This window comes from Sorghum bicolor, chromosome 2 (genome assembly GCF_000003195.3).
Source record: "Sorghum bicolor cultivar BTx623 chromosome 2, Sorghum_bicolor_NCBIv3, whole genome shotgun sequence".
Classification (NCBI taxonomy): domain Eukaryota; kingdom Viridiplantae; phylum Streptophyta; class Magnoliopsida; order Poales; family Poaceae; genus Sorghum; species Sorghum bicolor.
In genome coordinates, this window is record NC_012871.2 from 21423594 (window position 1) to 21446974 (window position 23381).

General features: G+C 45.2%; 2 protein-coding genes and 1 long non-coding RNA gene across 4 annotated transcripts; 1 reads left to right on the forward strand and 2 right to left on the reverse strand.

The window, feature by feature from the left end:
* Positions 4536 to 8009, reverse strand: LOC110432558. Of its 2 annotated transcripts, XR_002449984.1 has the most exons (5): positions 7870 to 8009; positions 6448 to 7769; positions 6197 to 6315; positions 5648 to 6109; positions 5242 to 5574 (listed from the first exon to the last, which is right to left on the reverse strand). It is a non-coding gene; the product is annotated as an uncharacterized LOC110432558 (long non-coding RNA). The 2 variants fall into 2 exon arrangements; XR_002449983.1 differs by lacking the exon at positions 7870 to 8009 and adding an exon at positions 4536 to 4938 and having other exon boundaries at positions 5402 to 5574; positions 5648 to 6315; positions 6448 to 6682.
* Positions 5832 to 8446, forward strand: LOC8062569. The gene is made up of 5 exons (XM_021453260.1): positions 5832 to 6118; positions 6185 to 6333; positions 6540 to 7554; positions 7807 to 8070; positions 8173 to 8446. The coding sequence occupies exons 1-5, from the start codon at positions 5862 to 5864 to the stop codon at positions 8249 to 8251; spliced, it is 1764 nt and encodes a 587-aa protein (XP_021308935.1). The 5' UTR covers positions 5832 to 5861; the 3' UTR covers positions 8252 to 8446.
* Positions 10399 to 12133, reverse strand: LOC8062570. The gene has a single exon (XM_002461966.2). It carries the CDS (start codon positions 12018 to 12020, stop codon positions 10638 to 10640), a length of 1383 nt encoding a protein of 460 aa, XP_002462011.1. The 5' UTR covers positions 12021 to 12133; the 3' UTR covers positions 10399 to 10637.

Consider the following 23381-nt stretch of genomic DNA (forward strand, 5'->3'; position numbering starts at 1 on the left):
TCAGGGATAGATCCATCGTACTGCTATTGAAAAGTTGAGATCTTTGCATGGAGGACATTTGTTTTGCCTACAGGAAAGAACTTTGCTAGAAAAGCAGTGGAGCAGATATTCCATGTAGTGTTTTCTCTATGTTGGTGTAGAACCATGCTTCGCCCTTCCCAAGAGTGAGAATGGGAAAAGGCAGAGTAGTATGGCATCTCTTTCAACTCCTTTGATGGTGAAGGTGCTGCAAATCTCTAAGAAGTGTTGGAGATGGGCACTTGAATCCTCATGTGCTTTCCCATAAAATTAGTTGGCTTGCACCATGTTGATCAAAGCTAGCTTGAGCTCGAATCCTTCATCTCTCACATTGACTACTGGACAAATCCTGATGTTGGCAGTGGTTGGAGCGGAGAATTCATGCAGAGTCTTGAAAGCCATGGCTTTGAACACTGGCATCAAACTCATTCTTGGCTGGTCTTCTTTTGACAAAGTGGTTCGGGATTTCTTCATCCTGAGCTAGGCTCTAGATTTTCTAATTATTTCTTCTAGATCCTCAACGTAGTTTGTCGGATAAATAAAACCAGACATACATTACCCTGTAATAAGATATTCACAACTAGACAAAAGACAGGGTAAGCCTATTTGAGTAAAAGATCAATAGTGCGGCTTGATTATCACATGTGTAAGATTATTCCTACAATTTCAAAATAAATCTATTCTAAACCTCCTTTGCCTTCTCCGACAACGACGTCACAAATGCTTGTTGACATCTCTAACACAATTATAAATAGGAGGGTCAAACCCTTTCCTAGCAAAGGCATTAGAAATATTCATGACATCTCTTAGCATTTCTTAAGCCAGGTTGCCATCCCCAACACAACACCAAAAGATGTGGTTGTACTTATAATCATAGCACTATAGAAAAAGAATAAAGGTTATCCACAAGCGCATAGATAAAATACACTTCTTATAGCATTTCACTGAGGAAAGTTGTAGGTATCGTTATTTATAATTTTACCACTAGGAAGACACTTGGAGGTATAAAGAATAAAAGCTACAACTTACACTTGTGATCAGAGTTCCACTAGATCAAACTCAAAACAAGGATCAATAATATCATAATAAAGGATAATTAATAATATATCAAAGCAATCCTAAAAGGGGTTTCAGTGAGCATTTTCGTACTTGGGCGTGACTATCGAAAGAACTAGAAAATAGAGAGTGACTCATAGGGTTATTCTAAGTATAGGTCATTGAGCTACATTGTTTAGTTCAATTACATCTAGAAATTATGGCCAGGATAACCTCGCATTCATACTCAAGAGACATTGCTAAGATGGGTTAGGAATAGAGCAAGACATTACCCCACAAGTAAGCCTTACTTGTCCTACATTCGGGGAGTAGACTACAGAGGACTCAATGAAGCTATAATAGTCACCTTTACGATCTACCACATGGCTTGGAATATAGGGTGCATTCGTAGATAAACAACGTATAAGCACCACGCTTACACAATATCTACCACCCACCCCTTGGTCATCAGAATAAGTGCTATACGAATAAGGGTATAAACACAAAACTACTCCAACTATATTAAACATATAATCAACATAGGCAATGAACATTATAATTATGAATATAGAATTATAACAAGTCATATCAAGTATTTTGACTCACACACGAACTAGAACAAGAACTATAGGAACACATGAACTAGACGACGAACTAGATGAACTAGAATAAGAACACGATGACTACACGATCTAGATGATGAACTAGAAGAACAATAGATGAACTAGAAGATGAACACAATGAACTAGAAGACAAATAGCACAAATAGATTAATAATGTTGAATACAAGAGAGAAGTACAAGGTTGTACTTAGCCTCCTTGTGACTAGATCCGGAATCCAAGCATTGCTTATTTTCTCTAATTCTTATTCTTATGTTCTAGGTATGCCCTAGTTAGTGGAGCTCTAGGTTATCCTTTTAAGGGACACCTCTGAATTGAACGATGGTGGATTAAATGAATTAATGGATATGAGAGATAGCTCAAGGGGGTCTGCCTCTGCTTATATACCCCGGTGGGGTGAACCGCGGCCCTTGGATCAAACTGACATGAAACAATGGTCAAGCTGCGTCGTAGAGGTCGGTTGGAGACAGCCATGCGAAGGGAGGCCCACTTGGCAGTGGGACCAGGCCAGCCACCTGTCAGCTGTCAGGCTTCCGCTTTGTTCCCGTACCTTCGGGTGTCTTCCACGTCTTTCTAGAGGCACTTTCTGATCCGTTCGCGTAATGTGTCGTGTCGTGGATGGATTCTTTTCTTTCCCAACTTCTGGATAAATCCCTAGAAAATATTATTTCATAAAGCTATGGAGTCTTGTTGGTTTAGTCCCTGGTATTGTTATGATGATGGTTTTAGGGTCTTTTATAGTCTTCTGAGTCGTATTCATCAAAGACTTTCTCTCCGGTGCTCCAAATTTGGCAAATGATATGTCCATCTCAATCGTCTTGACAAGCTCTCTTTGATGGTGTGCTCAGATTCTTTACTTGGATGAGAACAATACAACTTGCGGAACTCATTAGAAATAAACCCCTATAACCCTACTTTACACATTGTTTTAGATCTCTTACTGGGTTAATTGATAGTTAAAAATTGAAGTTAATTACCGTCAATAATTGTGAAGACCATAAGGTACAACCGGGCGCTCAGCTACTGTGATCTACTTGAAATGCATTGATCCCTTAGGCTGTAATTAATGGAATTGAGTGCTTGTGTTGGGTGCTCATTGGAGCATTACCTACCTGCTATTACATACTAACTTTGTGTCGGCAATTTAGCAAGTGATGTGATGCACTGATGATGCATATGAGTAGCATTCCATATGCCTCAGGCATTGGCCTTCAGCCATATTCATTGTGTGTTTTGTCTTTATTGATAATGCGCTTTGGCAATTATAGGATTATGAAACGATGACACCTGAAATCAACCAACAGGCCTTAGAGAGGAGATCACTAGGTTTATTATGGAGCAGATCATCAACAAAGAAGGTGGCTTTCATGCTAGTGATAGTTGACCATGATAACGTGTCGAGTATATATATGTTCATTCCGTCTCTGCATTTGGAAAGAGATGTGAGTTACTCGACAAAAAACTTATGATGAACTATATAAGATACAATTAGAGATGAGATACAATCTGTGTATTGTCTAATGAACAATTTGTGTATTGTAGGCTACAAACTTGTAGGCATGAAACGCGTATGTAGTATTTTTCTTACTACCGATGGGCCTGTGGCCTAGACGCGTCTATGGTAAGAAACATACTATAGATGTGCTGACAAAATAGGAGTCTATAGTGTGCTTCTCACTACAGACATATAATAACAACATATGTTTTAGCATCACAACTACAGACGCATATACTGTACACGCGTCGGTACTATGTTCTTTCAGACAAACATGTTTACCATTGGCATCTGTAGTAGGAACCTACCTTCAAAAGTACGTAGAGCACAAAGATGTTCATTAAAACAGACACGCTTAAAGAACGCATATGTAGTGGTATCCATACTATAGACCCGTGTGTAGTATACATGTCTAAGTGTCATTTGCATAGATGTGTGTTCTATTTTAATCAGTCTCCTATGGGTACACACGTCTGTAGTTGTATTCTTACTACAGACGCTTGCTTTTGCGTGTCTGTAGTAAGCCTTATTACAGATGTCGTATTACAAACGGGTGCTAGCATGTGTGTGATACACCTGAACATTCATATGTTGAGTGTTTTTTTGACATAGTGCATACCTCATCGACAAGGACGAAGTCGCGCGCCTTCACCATCTCTAGGACCTAACTGAGGACCCTGCCTAATACCGGAGGGATCAGGGAGTGGTAGACCAACGGCTTCCACTTCCTCGTTCCTCCGTGACATCAAAGCTGCATGATCTTGTCGCAAAAAAAAAAAAGAGCTGCATGATCGAGCACATGGATGGTTCCCTTGATAGCGTGCTCACGGTAGCTGAGGCCCTGCTCTCCGTTACACCTCCACACTTGTTGTAGAGCCGGGTCAGGCTACCGAGCGTGGAGGACAACGCACCATTGTCCTAGGAACAATGATAGTGACCGGGAGGCAGGCCTTGACGTTGAGGAGCGCACCAACAACAACGTTGGTCAAGGCAAGGTGCGCCATGGTTGACCCACATAGACATGGAGCTGGGAGCTGGGCTTCCACACAACTGGTGCCAGCACCCTATGCCTCTACCGCCATCCGTGTGTGCCTCCACAAACCATGCCTTCCAAGCGTGCCCCAGAGCTCGCCAACGAGCCGGTCCACCGCCGAAAACTTGATGAAAATAATAATCTGTTGTGACGCACAAGCACTTGTGCTAATATATTGATAAACTCTTGAAACGAGTTGACGACGAGTCGGCCTGCCCAGACATCTGGGTGATCGACCAGCCCAGACTAGGCGGTCCATGGCTCAAAGAGGTGCGTTAGGAGCAGAAGATTAATAATGCTTGGGAAAAATCATTAAAAAAAAGGAATGCATGAAACAAGAAGAGGATACGTGAAATCAAAGGAAAGCAATCAAGTGAAACGTCCGTACCTACCTAGCTGGCTAGCTAGGTGCAATCCTCGTACATCACGGACTCGAAGCAATTCCCCCTTTTACATTTGCCGCACCGCGTTACCTGCAGGCAGCTACACCGAACATCATACGTACGATGGTGCCATGGTCGATGGTTGCTGATTGTGTTTGGTTGGCACCGGCTAGTGTCTGTCTTGCTTGCACGGCATGCATATATGCCCACACGCAACCACCAAGGTCTACTACGACACAACTCATGAACTCATGCTGAATCTGATGCCAACCGCCAATATCCAGATGCAGACTGCAGAGGCAGAGCAGCTCTCCTCTTCCAACACCACGTACTGTAGGTAGCTGCGTGCGTGTCTGTCAGTGATACAGCAATCAAATCTCAAGGAGAAGAGGGCCCCCATTACCATTGGGATGTACATAAGCAAGTAGCAAGGTGGCAACCCCTTTCTTTCTTTTTATTTTATTATTATCTTCCTAATAAAAAAAGATAGAGAATAAGATGGCACCATTGATATTCTACTACACTGCGTCTCATATCATGTGAGCAGTGAGGCAAAAGGTAGGAAAGAAATAAAGCGAGGCTTTAGGGAGAGATGCAAAGGCAGGGAAGCTCAAGAAAAGCAGCTCGACTCACTGCACGGAGGATGCCAGGATGGATGGAGTAAACTACTGCCTATACAGGCTATACTAGTATTAAATTTGCTCAACACTCGGTAAGTAAATATAATCCAATGTATAGCCTCCCAACTAACCCAAACTGTACTGCACTAGTGTACTATACTCCTATAGTCCTGCTCTCGTTATTACTTTCTCGTACCTGCGCTGTATGCCTGTGAGGACAGGCCAGCAAGCAGTAACACCAGTGAGATCCAAGTGAGTGCTGGTAGCAACCAGCACTGCAGCAGCTAGCTCACCCGTATGCATGCCTCCTTCTGGCTGCTGCTGCTCTACTACTCCTACAAGCGAAGCCCAGCCTCTAATCATGCTGCACTGCAAAAAAAAATCAAAACCACCTCTATGAGAAGCAAGGGTAAAAAAGGCAGGCAACAACGTGTTTACATACATAAGTGTCTGCCCCACGCCTCCAGACTCTCCTGTCAATCTCATCCCTTTCGCTAGCTTCTTCACCACCCCTTGCTTCTTTTAAACACAAGGTGAGGAACCATCATTGCCATTTCCTGCTGCAGATAGGTAGCACCATTCTGTTTCTGCAATTAAGCGCTTGCTTCCAAGTTGCTTGGATCAGCCAGTATAGAGGGAACGGCAGAGAAGTCACCATGTCATCGGAGGAGGAAGTGGCAAAGATGGAGGGAATGGCACCAAGGAGGCGCTGCAGCAGCCCAGGTGAAGGTGGTGTGCCTGTGACGGTGGTGTACTACCTGTGCCGCAGCGGACGTCACCTGGAGCACCCACACATGATGGAGATGCAGCTCGCCTCCCCAAATCAAGCCCTCTACCTCAGAGATGTGATCTACCGGCTGGACGCGCTGCGAGGGAAGGGCATGGCCACCATGTATTCCTGGTCCTGCAAAAGGTAACTTAACCATCCAGATCATTTGCTTCCTTGCTTCTGGCAACTGAAATATGCAATACAATTCAGGAGGTACAAGACCGGATTCGTGTGGCATGATGTGATGGAGGGTGATATGCTGCTCCCCGCCCAGGAAAGCGAGTATGTCCTCAAGGGATCCCTCTTGCCTCTCCGCCACTCAACACCACCTATAGTTGTAGCTGCACCACCACCAAAAGGTATGTTATATACATAATATATGTTCTGCATTGTGGCCAATTGCCACCACTCAGTTAGTCAGCATGTATGGCCAAGCTGATCTTCTTGACTAACAAATTATTGGATTTACTTACTTATTGCATGCCTCCATCTGATCTTCTTGGCTAAGAAATTATTGGATTTACTTACTTATTGCATGCCTCCATATTGTTTTCTCTTGCTTCAGATCATGACCAGCCAAATGTTGACACAACCATTATTCCAAAGGTCCCACGTGTCAAGCCGAATCCTGATGAAGAGTCACCAACTCATTCGCAAGAAGGCTGGACTGCTAATTCATCATCATCATCTCCTCCCACGGTTAAGGTCGAGATTGAGGATGAAGCACCACCTCTAGCTCTGCACCAAGGGTCACAGACAGCACTATCATCCATATCACCATCATCTTGTTGCACCATTGGGGATGGAGATGAGACAACATCAGCCCGTTCAAGCTGTTCAGGCTGCCCCTCCTCCCCTAATAAGCCAACAACAAAAGGATCCTCAAGTGGCGCGAGCTCTCCCATTCCATCTAGCCCTGTGCTTCACAACAAGCAGAGGATGCCAGGGTGCAGCTCTGTCATCGCAGCAGCACAAGACTTGGCGACACAGACCCAAGGAACATCAACAGGGAACGAGCTTCACAAGGACACTAGTTGCACTACTGATAGCACACCAGCCAAGGCAACCATACCTACCAACGACAAGCAACCAGGAAATGCAGGATCTTTCTCCTCTGGCAGAAGTGGTAGGACTGGGACCTTGGAGTCCCTGATAAGGGCTGAGGCTCTTGGCAGAAGGGGTGCCACTGCTAAGAGGATCCTAGAAGAGGACGATGACAAGGAAGCAGTGCAGTCATTGGCCACTAAGCTGAACCCTGCCAACCTGCTGATGCGACTCGTGGCTTGTGGGTCGACCATGTCTGCAAGGCAGCATCTCCCTGCCTGCGGTCTCATGCGAACAACGCACAAGCCCCGGTACTTGACCCAACATGTTGAGTTCCTGCCTTCATCTCCAGTCTTGTCTCCCCTTGGCACCCTCATCATGCGTCCTAGAAGTGCTGATGGAGCCAGAGGAGTTTCAGACTCAGGAGACTGCGGCCAGTGCAGAGAAAGACTGCTTCAAACCACAGATAACAGGTGTGAGTCAGGCAAAGTGATGTCCACCATTATTAGGCCCTCCTCATATTGTGACCATAACAGGTAACTTTCTACTTCCTTTTTCCTGTTCTTCACTATCCTTTCTGATGAACAACCAGCTCAATCTGATGCAAGCGAGAAACTTATGCCCATTCTTCTACTTCACTAGCTGATAGTCTTATAAACAAACAAATTCCCTCATGCCCATCACTATCTTAATGCCTGTCGCCTTCAACATGATCTCTCTGTACAAAATTAGCTTTCTGCCTACAGTACATCTGCATAGAATGTAAATGTAGAAGGAATATGTTGCAGTGTTTCTGAGAAAGAAGTCTCCACAGCAAATTTGAATAATTTGGAGGACAGAAGTAAACTTACCACACAAAAAATCAGGGTGGCACCATTTCAGCAACCCACAAGTGGGACATTGGTAACCATAACCACAGATGTAGGTGGTGAACAAGAATCCAAAATATTGTCAAGAAGTACGAGCAAAAGGATGATCGATCCATCATCACGACCTTCAAGAGTAGTATCATTCCGTGACGACAGGGAGAAAGTGATCAAGATTGAAGAAAGGTGAGTAATGTTCTCATGAATTGCAGTTTGTTCAGGAAGCCAATATATTTTTTTTTCTGTTTCCCTTAGTGTAAGGAGTTAACCTTGTTTTAATCATCGCAGGCTAGCATCTGGAGCTCGTGTCATAATCCAGTGTGCACCCTTAGTCAAAGAAACTTATATCAGTGCCAAAGCAGTGTAACAGAGGCAGTATCCTAATGTTTTCCCTCTATTTTTTCTATCTTGATAGTTCAGCAGTTGTTAGAACTTAGAAGTGTGCAATTGTATTGGATCTCTGGCCAAGGTAATAATAAGATGTCAATTTCTGTACCACTGTGATCAATGTCTATTGTCACCAAAATACTGTGCTATGATTATGATATCAGGAAAATTGTTTACACTGGCACCAACACTGCAGCAGTAATAGCAGTGATTCAGTTTTCCCTTCATTCTCCTGCTCCTGGAAGAGTTTCCTCTTCCAATACGGCTAACCAAAGCAGTCAGAAGCTAGCATTGTCATGCAGAATAGCCTGACATAAACGTCCATCACTGAGGAAGTTCATGACCTGGAAACTATTACTAAGCCCTCCTTTTTTGCCGGAAACAGGATTGAGTACCTTGCCAGCACCAATAAAGCCCTATGGGGCAGCAAATTTCCTCCCGAGGCTGTACTGCTCAGGAGCAGAAATTATGCACACAATTGGTTGCGCTGCTGTTAGGTTTGAGTCATCAATACTATTATACAGGTTACAGTCCATTGATATAAATTACTAGTAGTAGTTGCATGTGCTGCAATTCCTCCATCTCATCCTCTAGTAGTACATGCAAGTGCTTTCAATCTTCAGTTGTGCTTTACTTATTGTACCTGCTCATTGGTTCCTGTTTGTATCCAGATCTGCGGTGTACCGCTGTCAAGTAGTAAATATTTTTCCATCTTGTTTCCAATTCCTACATCTCACCTTTTATAAATGGCTTTTCATCAAGTGCCTGTTTTTTCTTTTCAGACAATTTTTCTGCCATCACAAACTTTTGATTGATTCATCATCCTTGAATGAACTGCGAGAGTTCATAGTACCACGAAAATCCACCATTGACCTTGCATGTTTCTTCATACACCAAACTGCCTCTACATTACTGTAGTGTTATTGAGTGTTTCAGTCGATTACCAAACTCTTTGAAGCATATCTCGGCAAAGTCCACAGAAATCCATTTCTGCAACAGTTATTGTATGGTGAGTAAGTTTAGTAGAAGCTCAATTTTCAAGCAATACTTTGTGTCATCAAGCAAAACTATATACATAAAAAAAAGGGTCTGTTATAAGACATTTAGCAGTGTCTAACAGAAGCTGTCTATCGATTGCAAAGTTATGTCTATAACTCTATATCAAAACAAACTAGCATATAGCCACTGGAATACACATGCTCAACCATAGTTGCCCATACCCTACCGTATTTACTCTATCAGGTAGGCAACTAATAGTGGTAAACATGAAATATGCTAGTCATAATGTATAACATACCTTATACCTGAAAGGCACATGGAAAGAAATTCATGGTCAGAGAATGTTCCATAGAACGAAATGCATGCAAGTAGTTTAGTACTGAGATATCACAGCAGATCTTTCTGTTTCTTAGCTTCTCAGTTATCAGTGTCAGGTTGATGGTAGAGCAAACAGTGAAACCTTTACATGAACTTAAGCAATGCTCCCTCCACCCCAAGTGGATCAACTCCAGATTGTCCAAATGAAACATTTCAGTTTCCAGCACTCAAGTAATACTCCCTCCACCCAAAGTACATGGACTTTTGAGTTTGACCTAAGTCAAACTACCTTAAGCTAACCAAGTTTATAAAAACAAACAATAATATTACAATTCCAAAAGGAACAATGTACAAATAGGTCCATTATGAAATAGATTTTCATATTTCACTGTTTTGATGTGATAGATGTTAATACACTTCTCTATGAATTTAGTCAAACCCAGAATAGCCTGATTTTAGGCTAAACTCATAAGTCATTATATTTTGAAGGAGTGTAAGAAAGGGATATAACTTTAGCTAGCAAGAAAATGCTCACAAAGGTATCCTTATTTTCATATACATAGCAGGATTTTGTTCACAGATACAGGATTCAGAACTGTACTTCTGCCGGTGCAAAACTCAAAGCTCAACGACAGAGATGCCCAGCAGCCAAAACACCCATGCAAATGAAACAAAAATGATAACCATGTGTTAGTGTAGTGGAAAACCCCAACGAAAAGATAGACATTAAAAAATGAAGTAAATAGCAAAATAAACATTATAATCCTTCTTACATAACTGAGCAGAAACCAGTGTTAAGAAACTGGTAAATTAAATGGAACCGGTGCTATCAGAAGCACAAAACTATACATATATTGATTGTTACCAAAATTTCCACAGAAGTCATAGTGGCTAACAAAATAAATCCCATACAGATGAGTCTGAGAACTAAATCCAGATATAGTGAGGTTTACAAGACTAGCTTGACAAAAGCACGCTCATTCTTTTCAACAATTTCTCTAGGATGTATCAGCAAACAACAAATTATATAGGTGAGAGAAGAAAACAAATCACCGGAGCACCTCCACCTTCTTCTTCCCCTTGAGGAAGACCTCTCTATCAACAACCTCACGCATGTACCCATCAAACTCCACAGGAACACCACCATTGAGCCTCTTCATCTCCAAGAACCACTTGGTGTCTGTCCCCCACAGATCCTCAAATTCATCCAGATAATGTACAATACACTTACACTCTGCCTTGAATGACTCCAGCAGTGCACTGTTGACCCCCTCCCCTGCAATATACACCTGCCGCCCTCCACCAAGAACTTCCTGAACCCTCTGTCCGAGGTCCACACCCTTGGCATTCATATGGACCGAATCAAAGGCTGGTTGCATCCTTGAGATGATATCATCAACAATGTGCATCAAGCTTGGTGCCCAGCGCATCACTGAGTGCAATGGGCGTAGCAAATCCTTCGCCTCACCCTCACAGACATTGTACCAGTAGTTCCCGGGCTCGACATCTCCGAATTTCCTGACGATGAGGGTGTCCCTCACCTTGGAGAACTTTATAGGTACAAGCTTGGTGTCCTCAATGAGGCGTGCCCGGAGTTGGCCCTGCACCCCCCAACTGTCCCAGTCCGCCCAGAACTGTCTCTCCTCAATGATGGGGACCTGGGATTGTAGGTGCTCAACGTCGATGTAGAAGGCAAGGCGCTTGCCTTCCTCAGGCATTCCGCCCGTCCCGGGGGCGGCATAGGAGGCAGCGAGGCAGAGTGTGAGATCGAGGACGAGGGTGCGGTTTAGGTAGCGAGCCTCGGCGAGGGCGCAGAGGAGGCTGCGCAGGTAGTGTGGCATGGGCTTGCAGCGGTCGCCGCCGCCGAGGTAAGCGAGGTACGCGCCCTGGACGAACTGGGAGCGGGAGAGCGCAGGCGGTGGCGGAGTGGCGATGGTGGCATTAGTGGCGCCGCGGCGGGGCTTGCGAGCATTGGGGCCGGAATGGTAATCGCCGATTGAGAGGACGGAATAGGCGCATGTGTGGGGGTCGCGGGCAATGGCGAAGCGGCGGTAGTCCTTGGTAGTGGCCTTGGAGGGGGAATCGGAGTCTGAGCGGGCGCGCCAGGCCATGTCGCAAGAGGAGGATGGGGGATCACCGGGGACGGGGCGGCCGAAGCGAGCGAAATGGACGGCCGGGAAGGCTTCGATGGCGCTGCGCATCATGAGATGGAACAAGCGCGGGTCGGCGCAGTCGAGCGGGGAGGTAGGATCGCAGGTCTGCTCCTGATGCTGGTCGGTGATGGTGGCGGTGGCGGCGGCGTGTGGGGAGGCGGAGAGGGGGAGGCGGAGGAGCGTGACGAGGAGGACGATGACTAGGAGGAGGGCGGTTGCAGCTTGGACGGAAGAGGAGAGGATGGCGCCGCGCCGAAGCAGAGGACGGCTCGGATCCATCGCGGTCACCCACGCACCGCGACGGCGATGAGCCCGACGGCAGCGAGGCGAGATTTTGCTTTCTGGCGTTTGGTGAGGATTAGGAGGACAGACGAGGACTGGTGGTGGAGGCGACTGGGCGATGAGCCCAACGGCGCACAGACGGGATTTTGCATTCCCTGGTTGGCTTTTGGGTTAATCGGTGCCATTAGGCCCTGTTTAGATTGAAGTTTGAAAAATTTTTTGCTGTTACATCGGATGTGTTGGAAAGATATTGGGAGGAAATTTTAAAAACTAATAAAAAACAAATTATATAGCTCGTCTGGAAACTGCAAGACAAATCTATTAAGTATAATTAATCTATCATTAGCACATGCGGGTTACTGTAGCACTTAAGGCTAATCATGGACTAACTAGGCTTAAAAGATTCGTCTCGCGATTTTCAACTAAACTGTATAATTAGTTTATTTTTTATCTACATTTAGTGTTTCATGCATATGTCCAAAGATTCGATGGGATGGATAAAAATTTTTTAGGTGAAGAACTAAAAGGGCCTTAGAATTCTAAGTTTGGAGAAATACTATTACTATTTATGATATTAGAAGTGTGTCATTATAATTTCATAAATCTCTAAAATATACTATTACATAATCTTTCAGTTTAGTTATCTAATTTTTTTTTATCAAACTGCTGTCTTCTCCCTCCTTCCTCCCTCTTTCATTTTCTACAAGCCGATCACACCGTGGTGTGTGGGTACATGAGCCTAGCCCAAATACGCAGTACCTATTAATGTCGCTATAGCTACTGCAAATCTATAAAAGCTTGGTCTGCCGAACAGCATCTCAAAGGTATTTGAATAATTTGTCAAAAAGCTCTAAAAGAGGTATTCAACGGTTTTGCATTTGGAGTTTATAATTTGGGCAACTTGGCAAATGAGGGAGCAAACTTGGCAAAAATGCCAAGCTGTGGACGACTTTGCAAACCCGATCGCGCGAGCAAAATCACGCGCGAGGAAAGCGCGCGCGTCTGGAGACCTTCTATTTTTATCCTTTGCCAAGTCCAAATGTCAATTCCCTTAGAGATGGTCTATTTTTATCCTTTGTATTTTATTATGTGAGTTTGCAAATAGCAACAAATGCCAAGTCAATTTGCCAAAGCATTTAGAGATGCTCTAAACACGCTTAGAACTTCTTTCTCCACTTGTTCCGCCTCCTGGTGGTGGCCAAGGACCGGCTCGCCGATGCTTTCCATGACGTGGCCATAGGAGAGTGCCCGATGAAGCCGAATGTGCACTGTTATGAATGGAATGCGAAAGTACGAGAACGGAAAGAAAGTAAATGAACTCGGTGTGTTTCTTTATTTATTGATCACGGTATTTATACAAGTTGTAGAGGAGGGGAAACTCTCCCCCCAAGTAAGCTCGAAACCCACGATGAGTCGTGGGAGATGTCACGGAGGTGGAACCGGTCTTCACGGGCACGTACAGGGTCGTGGGGGAAGTCTCATCTTCTGACTGTTAGGATAGATCTCCCGTGAGAGAATCTGAGGAGATGAGATCACCCCGGATAAAATATCTGTAACACTCCCCCTTGATCGAATCACTTATTGAGATCAATGAATCGTATTGCTCCTCCAAAAATTCCTGTAGGATAAAAACGAGAAAAAATACGTGTGTATATGTGCTATAGTAAAACTCCTTAAAAACTGTTTAGGAAAAGAAGGAGAAAGTTATAGCACTTAATGATTGCCTCATTGTAAACTAATATGAGAAAACCAACTCATAGAGAGAAAAGAGTATAATATGACGGTGTAGATAGGCCAATGTCTAGGAGATTTCTCCCCCTGAACTTTGTAAATCCTTAAGTCATCGCATACCAATTCCTTTGACATATTTTTCAAATGAGGAAATTGGTAGGGACTTAGTGAATAGATCAGCGAGATTGTCGCATGATTTAGTTTTCAAGATATCAATCTCCCCATTTTGTTGTAATTCATGAGGATAGAACAACTTTGGAGAGATATCTTTGTTGATATTGCTCTTGATATAGTCTGTCTCCATCTGTGTAACACAAGCCGCATTATCTTCATAGATAATGGTTGGAGCTGTGATAGCTTTAAGACCACACGACTGTTGTATGTGGTTGATCATTTTGCGAAGCCAAACGCATTCACGTGAGGCCTAATATAGTGTGACTATTTCAGAATGATTCGTGGACGTTGTTTGCCAAGGTTTGCTTGGATGATGTCCATGATATGGCGGTTCCATTTTGTAAGAATATGAAACCGGTGGGGTCTGATTGATATCCAGCATCGGTGTATCCATCATCTCAGAACTTGTTCTTCTTTGGAAGAATAATCCAAGATCCCTTGTGCCATTAACATATCTGAGGATCTATTTTACTCCTGTCCAATGTCTCTTGGTAGGAGCGGCACTGTGCCTTGCTAGCAAATTCACTGCGAAAGCGATGTCAGGCCTGGTGCTATTGGCAAGGTACATCAGTGCTCCAACGGTACTAAGGTATGGGACATGAGGTCCTAGGATTTCCTCCCCCTCATCTTGTGGTCTAAATGGATCAGTGTTTAGTCCTAAAGACCGAACGACCATAGGTGTTTTGGAAGGATATGCTTTGTCCATATTGAATCTCTCTAATACTTTCTGGACATATGCATATTGATGCACAAAGATTCCAGTTGAAAGATGCTCAAGCTGTAGGCCTAAGCAGAATTTGGTTTTACCCAAATCCTTCAACTCAAACTACGTCTTAAGATGTTTGCATGACTCATCAATATCTTGTTTGTGGCCGATGATATTTAAATCATCAACATACACCAATATGACGCAGAATCCCATTTGGGATTTCTTGATGAGGACACATGGGCAATCATCACTGTTAGAGTAGCCCTTCTGCAGAAGGTACTCACTGAGTTGGTTATACCACATTCTTCCCGACTGTTTTAAGCCTTAGAGTGATTTCTGTAGCTTTACACATGTTGTGATTTGTGTTATGATTCGGTATTGGGATTCCGTCAGGAACCTTCATGTATATGTCTGAATCGAGTGACCCATAGAGATATGCAGTCACTATGTCCATCAACTGCATAGATAGACGATTTTGTATGGCCAGAGAGATTAAGTATCAGAATGTTATTCCACCCATGACTGGAGAGTATGTTTCATTGAAGTCAATGTCGGGTCTTTGCGTGAACCCTTGTGCTACGAGCCTCGCTTTGTATCTCACCACCTCATTGTTCTCGTTCTGCTTTTGGACGAAAACCCACTTGAATCCCACAAGGAATACTTGTGGAGGTGTAGGTATTACTTGTGAGAATACTTGTCTTTTTGTGAGCGAGGATGTTTCTGCTTGGATTGCATCCTTCCATTAGTTCCAGTCCAAGCGCGTTTTGCACTCCGCCATGGTCTTTGGATCTGGATCATATGCAAGGATTTCAGCAATCATTGCGGAGAAATATGAGTCGAAAATTGTAGTCTTTCTATCAAATGACTCTCCAGTTTCTGCATAGTTGATGGAAATTTCATAGACCCTTTCCGATGCATCATCATTTCCTAAAATGGTCGCATCAGGGTATTCTGATGTCCCAGTATCAGTAATTGCGTGCACTGTTGATGTGGGATGTGAAGGTTGAACCTCCACTGGGTGTTTCTCAACATGAGGTTGAGCTGCATTTACTGGGTCGGAAGATTTGGTCTTCCGTTCCCTTTGCTTGCTAGAAGCTGTATCCGTGGAGATAGCCATACTTCTCCCCCTCTTACTAGGGAGTTGAGTAGTTTTGTTTGGTACCTCTACTCTTTCCAGTACATTTCTCGTTGGATTATAGGATTTTGTAACACCCTTATAATCAAGTAAATGCGTCTGGCATGTTGTTTGCAATGTGTTGCAAATTTATGATTTTCTAAACTTGGAGTTCAGACTCTGAAGTACGTGGATCTGAGTTGGGTATGTCTCGGGCATCCCAATTGATTTCCTGGCATTGTTTGTGATGTGGTAAGTCTCCTCCTAATGCCGGAAAATGATCTTCATTGAAGATACAATTAGCGTACCGGGCCGTAAAGAGGTCCCCTGTGGTAGGCTCCAGATACTTTATGATCAATGGAGATTTGTATCCCACATAGATCCCCAGTTTTCTATGGGGGCCCATTGTTGTACGCTTCGTTGGTGAGATCGATATGTATATAGCGCAACCGAACTTTTGCAGATGGGAAATGCTTGGGGGATTTCCATGTACTAGTTGCAACGGGGACGTTGCATGGTATGCAGTTGGTCGCAATTGAATCAGTTCAGCAGCGTGTAATTCTGCAATAGCGGTCTAGCGATGAGCTTGATTCTCTTGATGAGAGACTCGGCTAACCCATTTTATGTGTGGACATATGGGACAGAATGTTGTACTTGTATTCCTAAGGCCATACAATAGTCATTGAAGGCACAAGAGGAAAATTCAGCAGTGTTATCCATCTTAATGGATTTTTTTATGTTCACGATGTTGCACTTTAAGTTTGATAACTTGCACAATAATTTTGGCAAAAGCATGATTTTGTGTCGATAGCAGAGACACATGAGACCAACATGTGGATGCGTATATTAGAACCATGAAGTACCTGAACGATCCCGATAAAGGATTTATCGGACCACATATGTCCCCTTGAATGCGTTCAAGGAAGTTGAGTGGTTCAACTTTTATTTTGAGGGAAGAGGGCTTCAAAAATAATTTCCCTGTTGCACATGAGGTGCAAGTATAATCTGAGTATTGGGGAAATTTTACATTGGTTAGCGAGTGACCAATAGAATTGCTAGTAATTTTTCTCATCATCCCTATACCAGGGTGACCAAGGCGATCATGCCAAGTTTGGAATACATTGACATTCTGAAAAATTACTTTGTACGCAACATGTTGTATGGGTTCTATGTATGAATCGTACAATCTAGACGAAGTTGAGGGAATTCTTTCGAGAGTATCTCTGCCATATCTATTATCCTTTGTAATGAGGAGGAACACCTCATTATTTTGGTGATGGGTTTCGATATGATACCCATTTTTGCGGATATCTCTATAACTCAATAAGGTACGAGTTGAATCGGGATACAGAAGTGCATCCTCGATTGCAATCGTCGTACCCAAAGGGAGCGTAATAATGGCTCTTCCAGAACCTGCTATTACGGCATCACGTTCAGCGATTGTTAAAACATTTCCTTTGCTCTTTGTGAGAGTTTGGAAATATTTTATTTTCCTGAGTATAGAGTTAGTGGTGCCACTATCCACTAGGCACATTTTCTCATCCATCGGATTGACTCCCGTACAATCTATGAAAATAGAGAATATAATAGAGAATGAAATTCTCAACATGAATATATATGGAATATAAACATTTATTGATATTAAATTGTGCATAAGTCAATGAACATCAAATAGAGTGCAGCAAAAACAAATTGTCAATTATTACAATCGCGAAGGCGAATTACGAAACTAAATCTTAAATGACTATCAATCTAGTTGTAGTCGCCAAACAGATCATTAGAAGTGTATTCGATGACCATGTTGTTGCTGGAGTCATTTGCCATGCCATGAGATGGAGGAGGCGCCATTGTGTTGCTCGGTCCCGCTGGGTGGGGTTGGAACATCCTGGGGCTACCAGATCGTTGAAGTGTGCTTCAGACGGTTGTCCACCTTGATTGGAGCGTCCTTGGTTGGAGCGTCCTCGTCCCACGGAATGCAAGTACAGTTCCACAAGGTGCTTAGGGGTGCGGCATTTCTTAGTCAGGTGGTTGTAGCAACCACACTTGTACAAGTTGAGGACTTGTCTTTTGACTTAGAGTTGTTGCCTTGGCCCTTAGCACCTCGAGGCTTACGGGGTCCCTTGCGCTTGTTTTTGCCTTTGGAGGATCTAGGATTGCCGTTCTTGTTGGCATCCTTGGGTGTCTGTTTCTAAACATTTGCATGTACTTCAGGCAAGGGCTTGGCACCGACAAGGCCTTGATTGAAGTTCCATATGAGGAGCTCATTGTGCCTCTCAGCCTGAAGTAATGTTTTAATGAGATCAGAATAAACTGTGAATCCCCTCTCACAGTATTACTGTTGGAGAATCATTTGAGCAGGAAGCATGGTAGACAAAGTCTTTTCAATTTTCTCCACATCAGATGGCTCCTTTTCATAAAATTTTAGTTTGGAACTGAGTTTGTGCATGGCATGGTTATACTCATTCACAGATTTGAAATCTTGAATGCGGAGGTGGTTCCACTCATGAGTGGCCTCCGGGAGAATAATAGCCTTTTGTTGCTCATACCACTGTTGCAAAGCAAGCTAGATAGCCCATGGGTCCTCTTCCATCAGATATTCAGCTTTGAGATCTGTATGGATGTGGTTCCTTATTATGTATAAGGCATGGTACTTGGATGATTCAGACAATGGAACATCTCCCTGTTTGGGAGTGTCAATTGCCTTGTACATTCCGCGTAACGATAGACTCACTTTGAGATCCATCGGCCATGTAGGGAAGTTGTGTCCATCAAGAGCTAGCTCAGTAAATTCCTTCTTAGAAGAAACTTAGGCATCGAACTCTTTGGTGGCCATTGCCTACATATTTATTTGTATAAATTTAATTAATTGCGGGGTTGTAAAATTAACAAGAATGTAATTGCAAATTTATATAACAATGTAAATTGCGTATATGACAACAATGTAAAATTGCGTTTGTAAAGCAATGTAAAATTGCGTATGTAAATAACAAGGTAAAACTTGTTTATGTGAAACAAGGTAAACTTGGATATGTTTTGTGGTATTTTGATTTCTCATTTTGTGGAACATAGGTAGTCACCATGGAGGTGTAGACTGTTTTATATTTTTCACGTTGGGATTTAGTCCTTGTATGTTTATTATTAAATTTGGGATAGCACTTTGAGGAATAAATCCCGCAGTAGTATGAGCACTACCTTATGGTTGCCAAAATAATAATAAAATACATCTAGCAAAAAAGGGTGTTCCAAATAGGGAGAAAAATTGACCATAAATAAAATATTTACATATGTACATGTGAGGGAATTGTAAAGACAAAACATGTTCGATATGCAAGAAATTTTTCATTCATAATATGAATGCGAAATGTAAAAATATTTACAATGCAATATATACATTAGTGTCTAAAATTTATAGAAAAATTAGACTATAAGTGATGTAATTTTAGAGAATGAAAAATGCTATGTAAATAAAGAAATGAAATAATTAGCTAATTCATAAAATAAAAAAGACAATAATAACTAGCCCAGGCTGAAGCTCGCAGGCCCCAACCTAGGCCTAGACCGTTATTTTGGCCCAAATGGGGTAGGGGGAGGTGGGCCATATATAAGGCTAGGGGCTAGGGTTTCCAAACCCTAACCCCAGCCCCAACTGCCGCCGCCAGGGGCTCTGCCCCCAAGCTGCTGCCAGAGGCCCCCAAGGCGGTTCCCAGGGAGGCTCACCACCGTCATGTCGCGTGGGCACACGGGCCCCACTTCGCCGTGCCGCGTGGGGACACGGCAATGGAGTGAGGGGCTGCACGATCGGGGCGCGTGCGGGCGCGCGCAGCACGGATGCACGCCGGGCACACGACGTTGGGCGGCCGTGGCCACGGCGCAAGGTGTCGCGCCACCAGGGCCGAGGCCGCGGACGGGCTGGGCGAGGCCGCGCCGAGGCCGGCCGGGAGGAGCCGCGCCGCGCTGGGGGCGCGACCGAGCCGCGTAGGGGAGGCCGCGACCACGTTGTGGTGCCGCGACGAGCCGGGGCGGACCGCGTCGTGGTGCCACGACGAGCCGGGGCGGGCGTCGCGCTGGGGCCGTCGAACGCTGCGCGCGCTACCACGAGGCCATGAGGCGGGCAGGCGCCGCCGCGTCGGGGCGCGCCGCGCCGAGCGTACGGCCAGGTCGATGCTGCGTGGAAGCTAGTCGTGCGAGCCGCTGTTGGTGCGCGCGAGGGCCGAGCAACCACAGCGTGCCCTGCGAGGGCCGGGCGGAGTCGCAGCGGTGTCCAGCTGAGGGCCGGACGTAGCCACGGGCAGCGCCTCCTCCTCCCTCTCTCTCCTAGTGACGTTCTCAAGCCAGAAGAGTGCGTCCCCAAGCCGAAGTCCCATGGGGGACGCTGATCCACGTGCGGCGGAGACGCGGTGGAGGAGTTGGCGGCGGCGGTGGTGGTGCAGCGAGCGCAGGGTCGACAAAGTACGCTGACAGCCGAGTCGGTGCCGACATCCGCGCCGTGATGGTTGGTGGAGATGCACGGCATGGAGGCGGACTATACGCAGCCCGCTCGGGAGACGGCGTTGGCGTCGGGTACCGTATCGGCAACAGCGGCTCTATGCCTAGAGACAGCCATTGGCTGGCCACCATGGATGGTGGCGGTGGTGGGCACGGACCGTCGCCGTGGAGTAGGCACCTTGGCCGGGGTGGAGCCGGCAAGGCGAGGACCGATGCTGGAGGTGCCGGTTGAGTCGATGCCCTCGACGGTGGTGCCACAGGCGGAGCCGCGGATGGCGCTGCGGGCGGAGCTACGGACGACACCACCGAATGCCGCGACGGAGGAGCGACGTTTGCACATCGGTGTCCCCCAAAACGACGTCGTACAGGAAAATGCCTGGGATTCCTGTCGAGGTCACGGCGTTCGCCCCGAAGGCGATAGCCGCGAGACACTCTGAGGAGTTCCCGGATGTCCTCCAGTAGTTCTGCCTGAAGGCGGTTGTTGCCGAAGTGTATGCCCAAGGTCCGGGCACGGTTCATCGCCATGCAGACAACTTGTTGGATGAGTGAAGCCATTGAGGCAGAATTATGGCGAGAGAACGACATGTTTTTACCTCGGGGTGAAGCCCTGGGGTGAAGGTCGATCCCTCGACGATGTTCTTTCCAACCGAGCTATTCCCCTCTAGGGGCTGGGAAGAGCAATGTGCTGATAACGTGTTACGAGTGGAATGTGAAAGTACGAGAACAGAGAGGAAGTAAATGAACTCAGTGTGTTTCTTTATTCATTAATCACGGTATTTATACAAGTCGTAGGGGAGGGGAAACTCTCCCCCCAAGTAAGCTCGAAGCCCACGATGAGTCATGGGAGATACACTGAGGTGGAACCGGTCTTCATGGGCACGTATGGGGTCGTGAGGAAGTCTCGGTCTTCTGACTGTTAGAATAGATCTCCCATGAGAGAATCCGAGGAGATAAGATCACCCCTAAAAGGATCGAGATGCCCAAGAGAGGGGGTGAATTGGGCTTCTCTAAAAATTTAAGCAACCTATAAGCTCCAATTCAACCCCTTGTGCCTAGTGTGACTAGAGAGCTACCGGATAAAAGTTTTGCAACCTAGTTTCAATCCTATTCTAGCATGGCAATTCTAGGAATGTAAAATCTCAAAGTAATTGCACAAAGTAAATGCTAGAAAGTAAAGGAGTAGGGCAAGGAAATGCTTGGTGATGTTTTGCCGAGGTATTGGAGAGTCGCCACTCTCCAGTAGTCCTCGTTGGAGCACCAGCGCAAGGGTCTTGCTCCCCCTTGGTCCACGCAAGGACCAAGTGCTCTCTACGGGCTGATTCTTTGACACTCCGTCGCGTTGAATCGCCCAAAACCGCTCACAAGCTTGACATGAGCCAACCACAAGAACTCCGGGCGGTCTTCGTGCCTCCAATCACCACCGAACCATCTAGGTGATGGAGATCACCAAGAGTAACAAGCAAAGAACTCTCACTTGACCCAAATAAGGCACTAGAGAGTGGTGGATGCACACTTGACTTTTGGAATTCCACTAGAGAAGGATTCTCACAAGAAATCTCTCAAATCTCAATCCTCTCTAGGCTCTTGCTGCTCTCTTGCACCACAAGGTGATTCTCAACTGATCAAATGGGCAAGAGACCTCCCATGGACGAGGTGGAGGAGTATAAATACTCTCCATCAAGTCCAAGGGCTGACCAACCATTTTACACTAAAAATGGGAGCACCGGACGCTGTTGATGTTGCACTGGACGCTCTGTACCGAGCGTCCAGTGACACTCAATGGCAAACTATACTTGCTTCTGACAGAGCACCGGACGCTACCTCTGAGCGTCCGGTGACACCGTCCGGTGTAAGGGTGAATCTTACACCCTCCCTAAGTTTAGGACCGGACGCTACCCGGTGAGTCTGGTGCTAGCGTCCGTTGCCTAGGTCACCTTTGGACCTCCCTGGGTATTGGACCAGGCGCTACCTGGTGAGTCCGGTGCTAGCGTTCGGTGCCTAACCCTAGGCACCCAGTCACTCTGACTGTAGTCGACCTCACCGGACGCACTCATAGAGCGTCCGGTGCCTACTTAGGCACCCAAACTTCATCGAAACGCAATCTTTCCAAAATAAAGTTTGTTCCTCTCGATCTAAGGACTATCTCTGAGCTGCCGAGTGCTAGGTTTACCAACTGTGCACCACACCTAAACCTAAAACCTTGCCTAAGTCAAGCTACTAGATCAAAGCCCCTCTTAATAGTACGGTCAAAGGAAAACAAAGTCCTAAACTACTCTAAGTACCCTTCTTCACCATATGGCACTTAGACCTAGACTAGTCTTGACGATGTCCAACCATCCTTTGAAAACCGAAACGATTTTCACTATTAAGTAGGCATGTACGTCCCTGTCCATCGAGTACCTATTACCAGGACCTGACATAATGACTTTGCCTCTGCAAAACACACGTTAGTCACAATAATCAACATTGTCATTAATCACTAAAACTCATTAGGGGCCTAGATGCTTCTTCAACCCTGAATAAAATATCCATAACATGCACCACGATGTGCCCACAAGCTCGTGCTTCTGCCTCACGACCAGCATAGCTAGAGGTACGGCTGCTTCTTTCTCTAGAGGCTCTATGTTGTGCATTGAGCTAGAGCACGCTGTCTAGGGGAAGATGGACGTGCCAGCATGTTGCAAATGCATAGTGAACTGGTGGACCCTGAGAGGCGTGGGGCTGGTGGGCTGGCGCGGCTACATTGGTGGGTTGGCAAGCGAGGTGCTATGTGAGGCTGGTGCACATGAACGAGCTGCAGTGTTTCATGCTTCGGGCCAAGCTTAGACGGTGTCCAGCTCGTAAAACAGAGAAGGAGCAAGGAAGGAGAAGAGGGCAACTTAGTCTAAAATTTCAGAAATGAGTGAAGGGATAGGTAATGGTATATTTCAAAGACTTGTAAAATTGTAATGGTACGTTTCTAATACAATGAATAGTAATTGTATATTTTCAAAGTGTGATATTTGTAATAGAATATTTCAAATTAACCCTTGGCTTTTCACGGTTAAGGCCTTGTCCCATGTTTAGTTACATTCAAAATCCAAAAAGTTTTTAAGGTTTTCTATTACGTAGAATCTTGTGGCACATGCATGGAGCATTAAGGGCA

What these genes read in the sequence shown, in the direction of transcription:
- LOC8062569 (XM_021453260.1), top strand. Translation starts at nt 5,862, where the DNA reads ATGTCATCGGAGGAGGAAGTGGCAAAGATGGAGGGAATGGCACCAAGG. An exon ending in AGCTGCACCACCACCAAAAG is followed by an intron (nt 6,334 to 6,539) that starts GTATGTTATATA and finishes CTCTTGCTTCAG; the next exon opens with ATCATGACCAGCCAAATGTT. An exon ending in TCATATTGTGACCATAACAG is followed by an intron (nt 7,555 to 7,806) that starts GTAACTTTCTAC and finishes AATATGTTGCAG; the next exon opens with TGTTTCTGAGAAAGAAGTCT.
- LOC8062570 (XM_002461966.2), bottom strand. Translation starts at nt 12,020, where the DNA reads ATGGATCCGAGCCGTCCTCTGCTTCGGCGCGGCGCCATCCTCTCCTCT.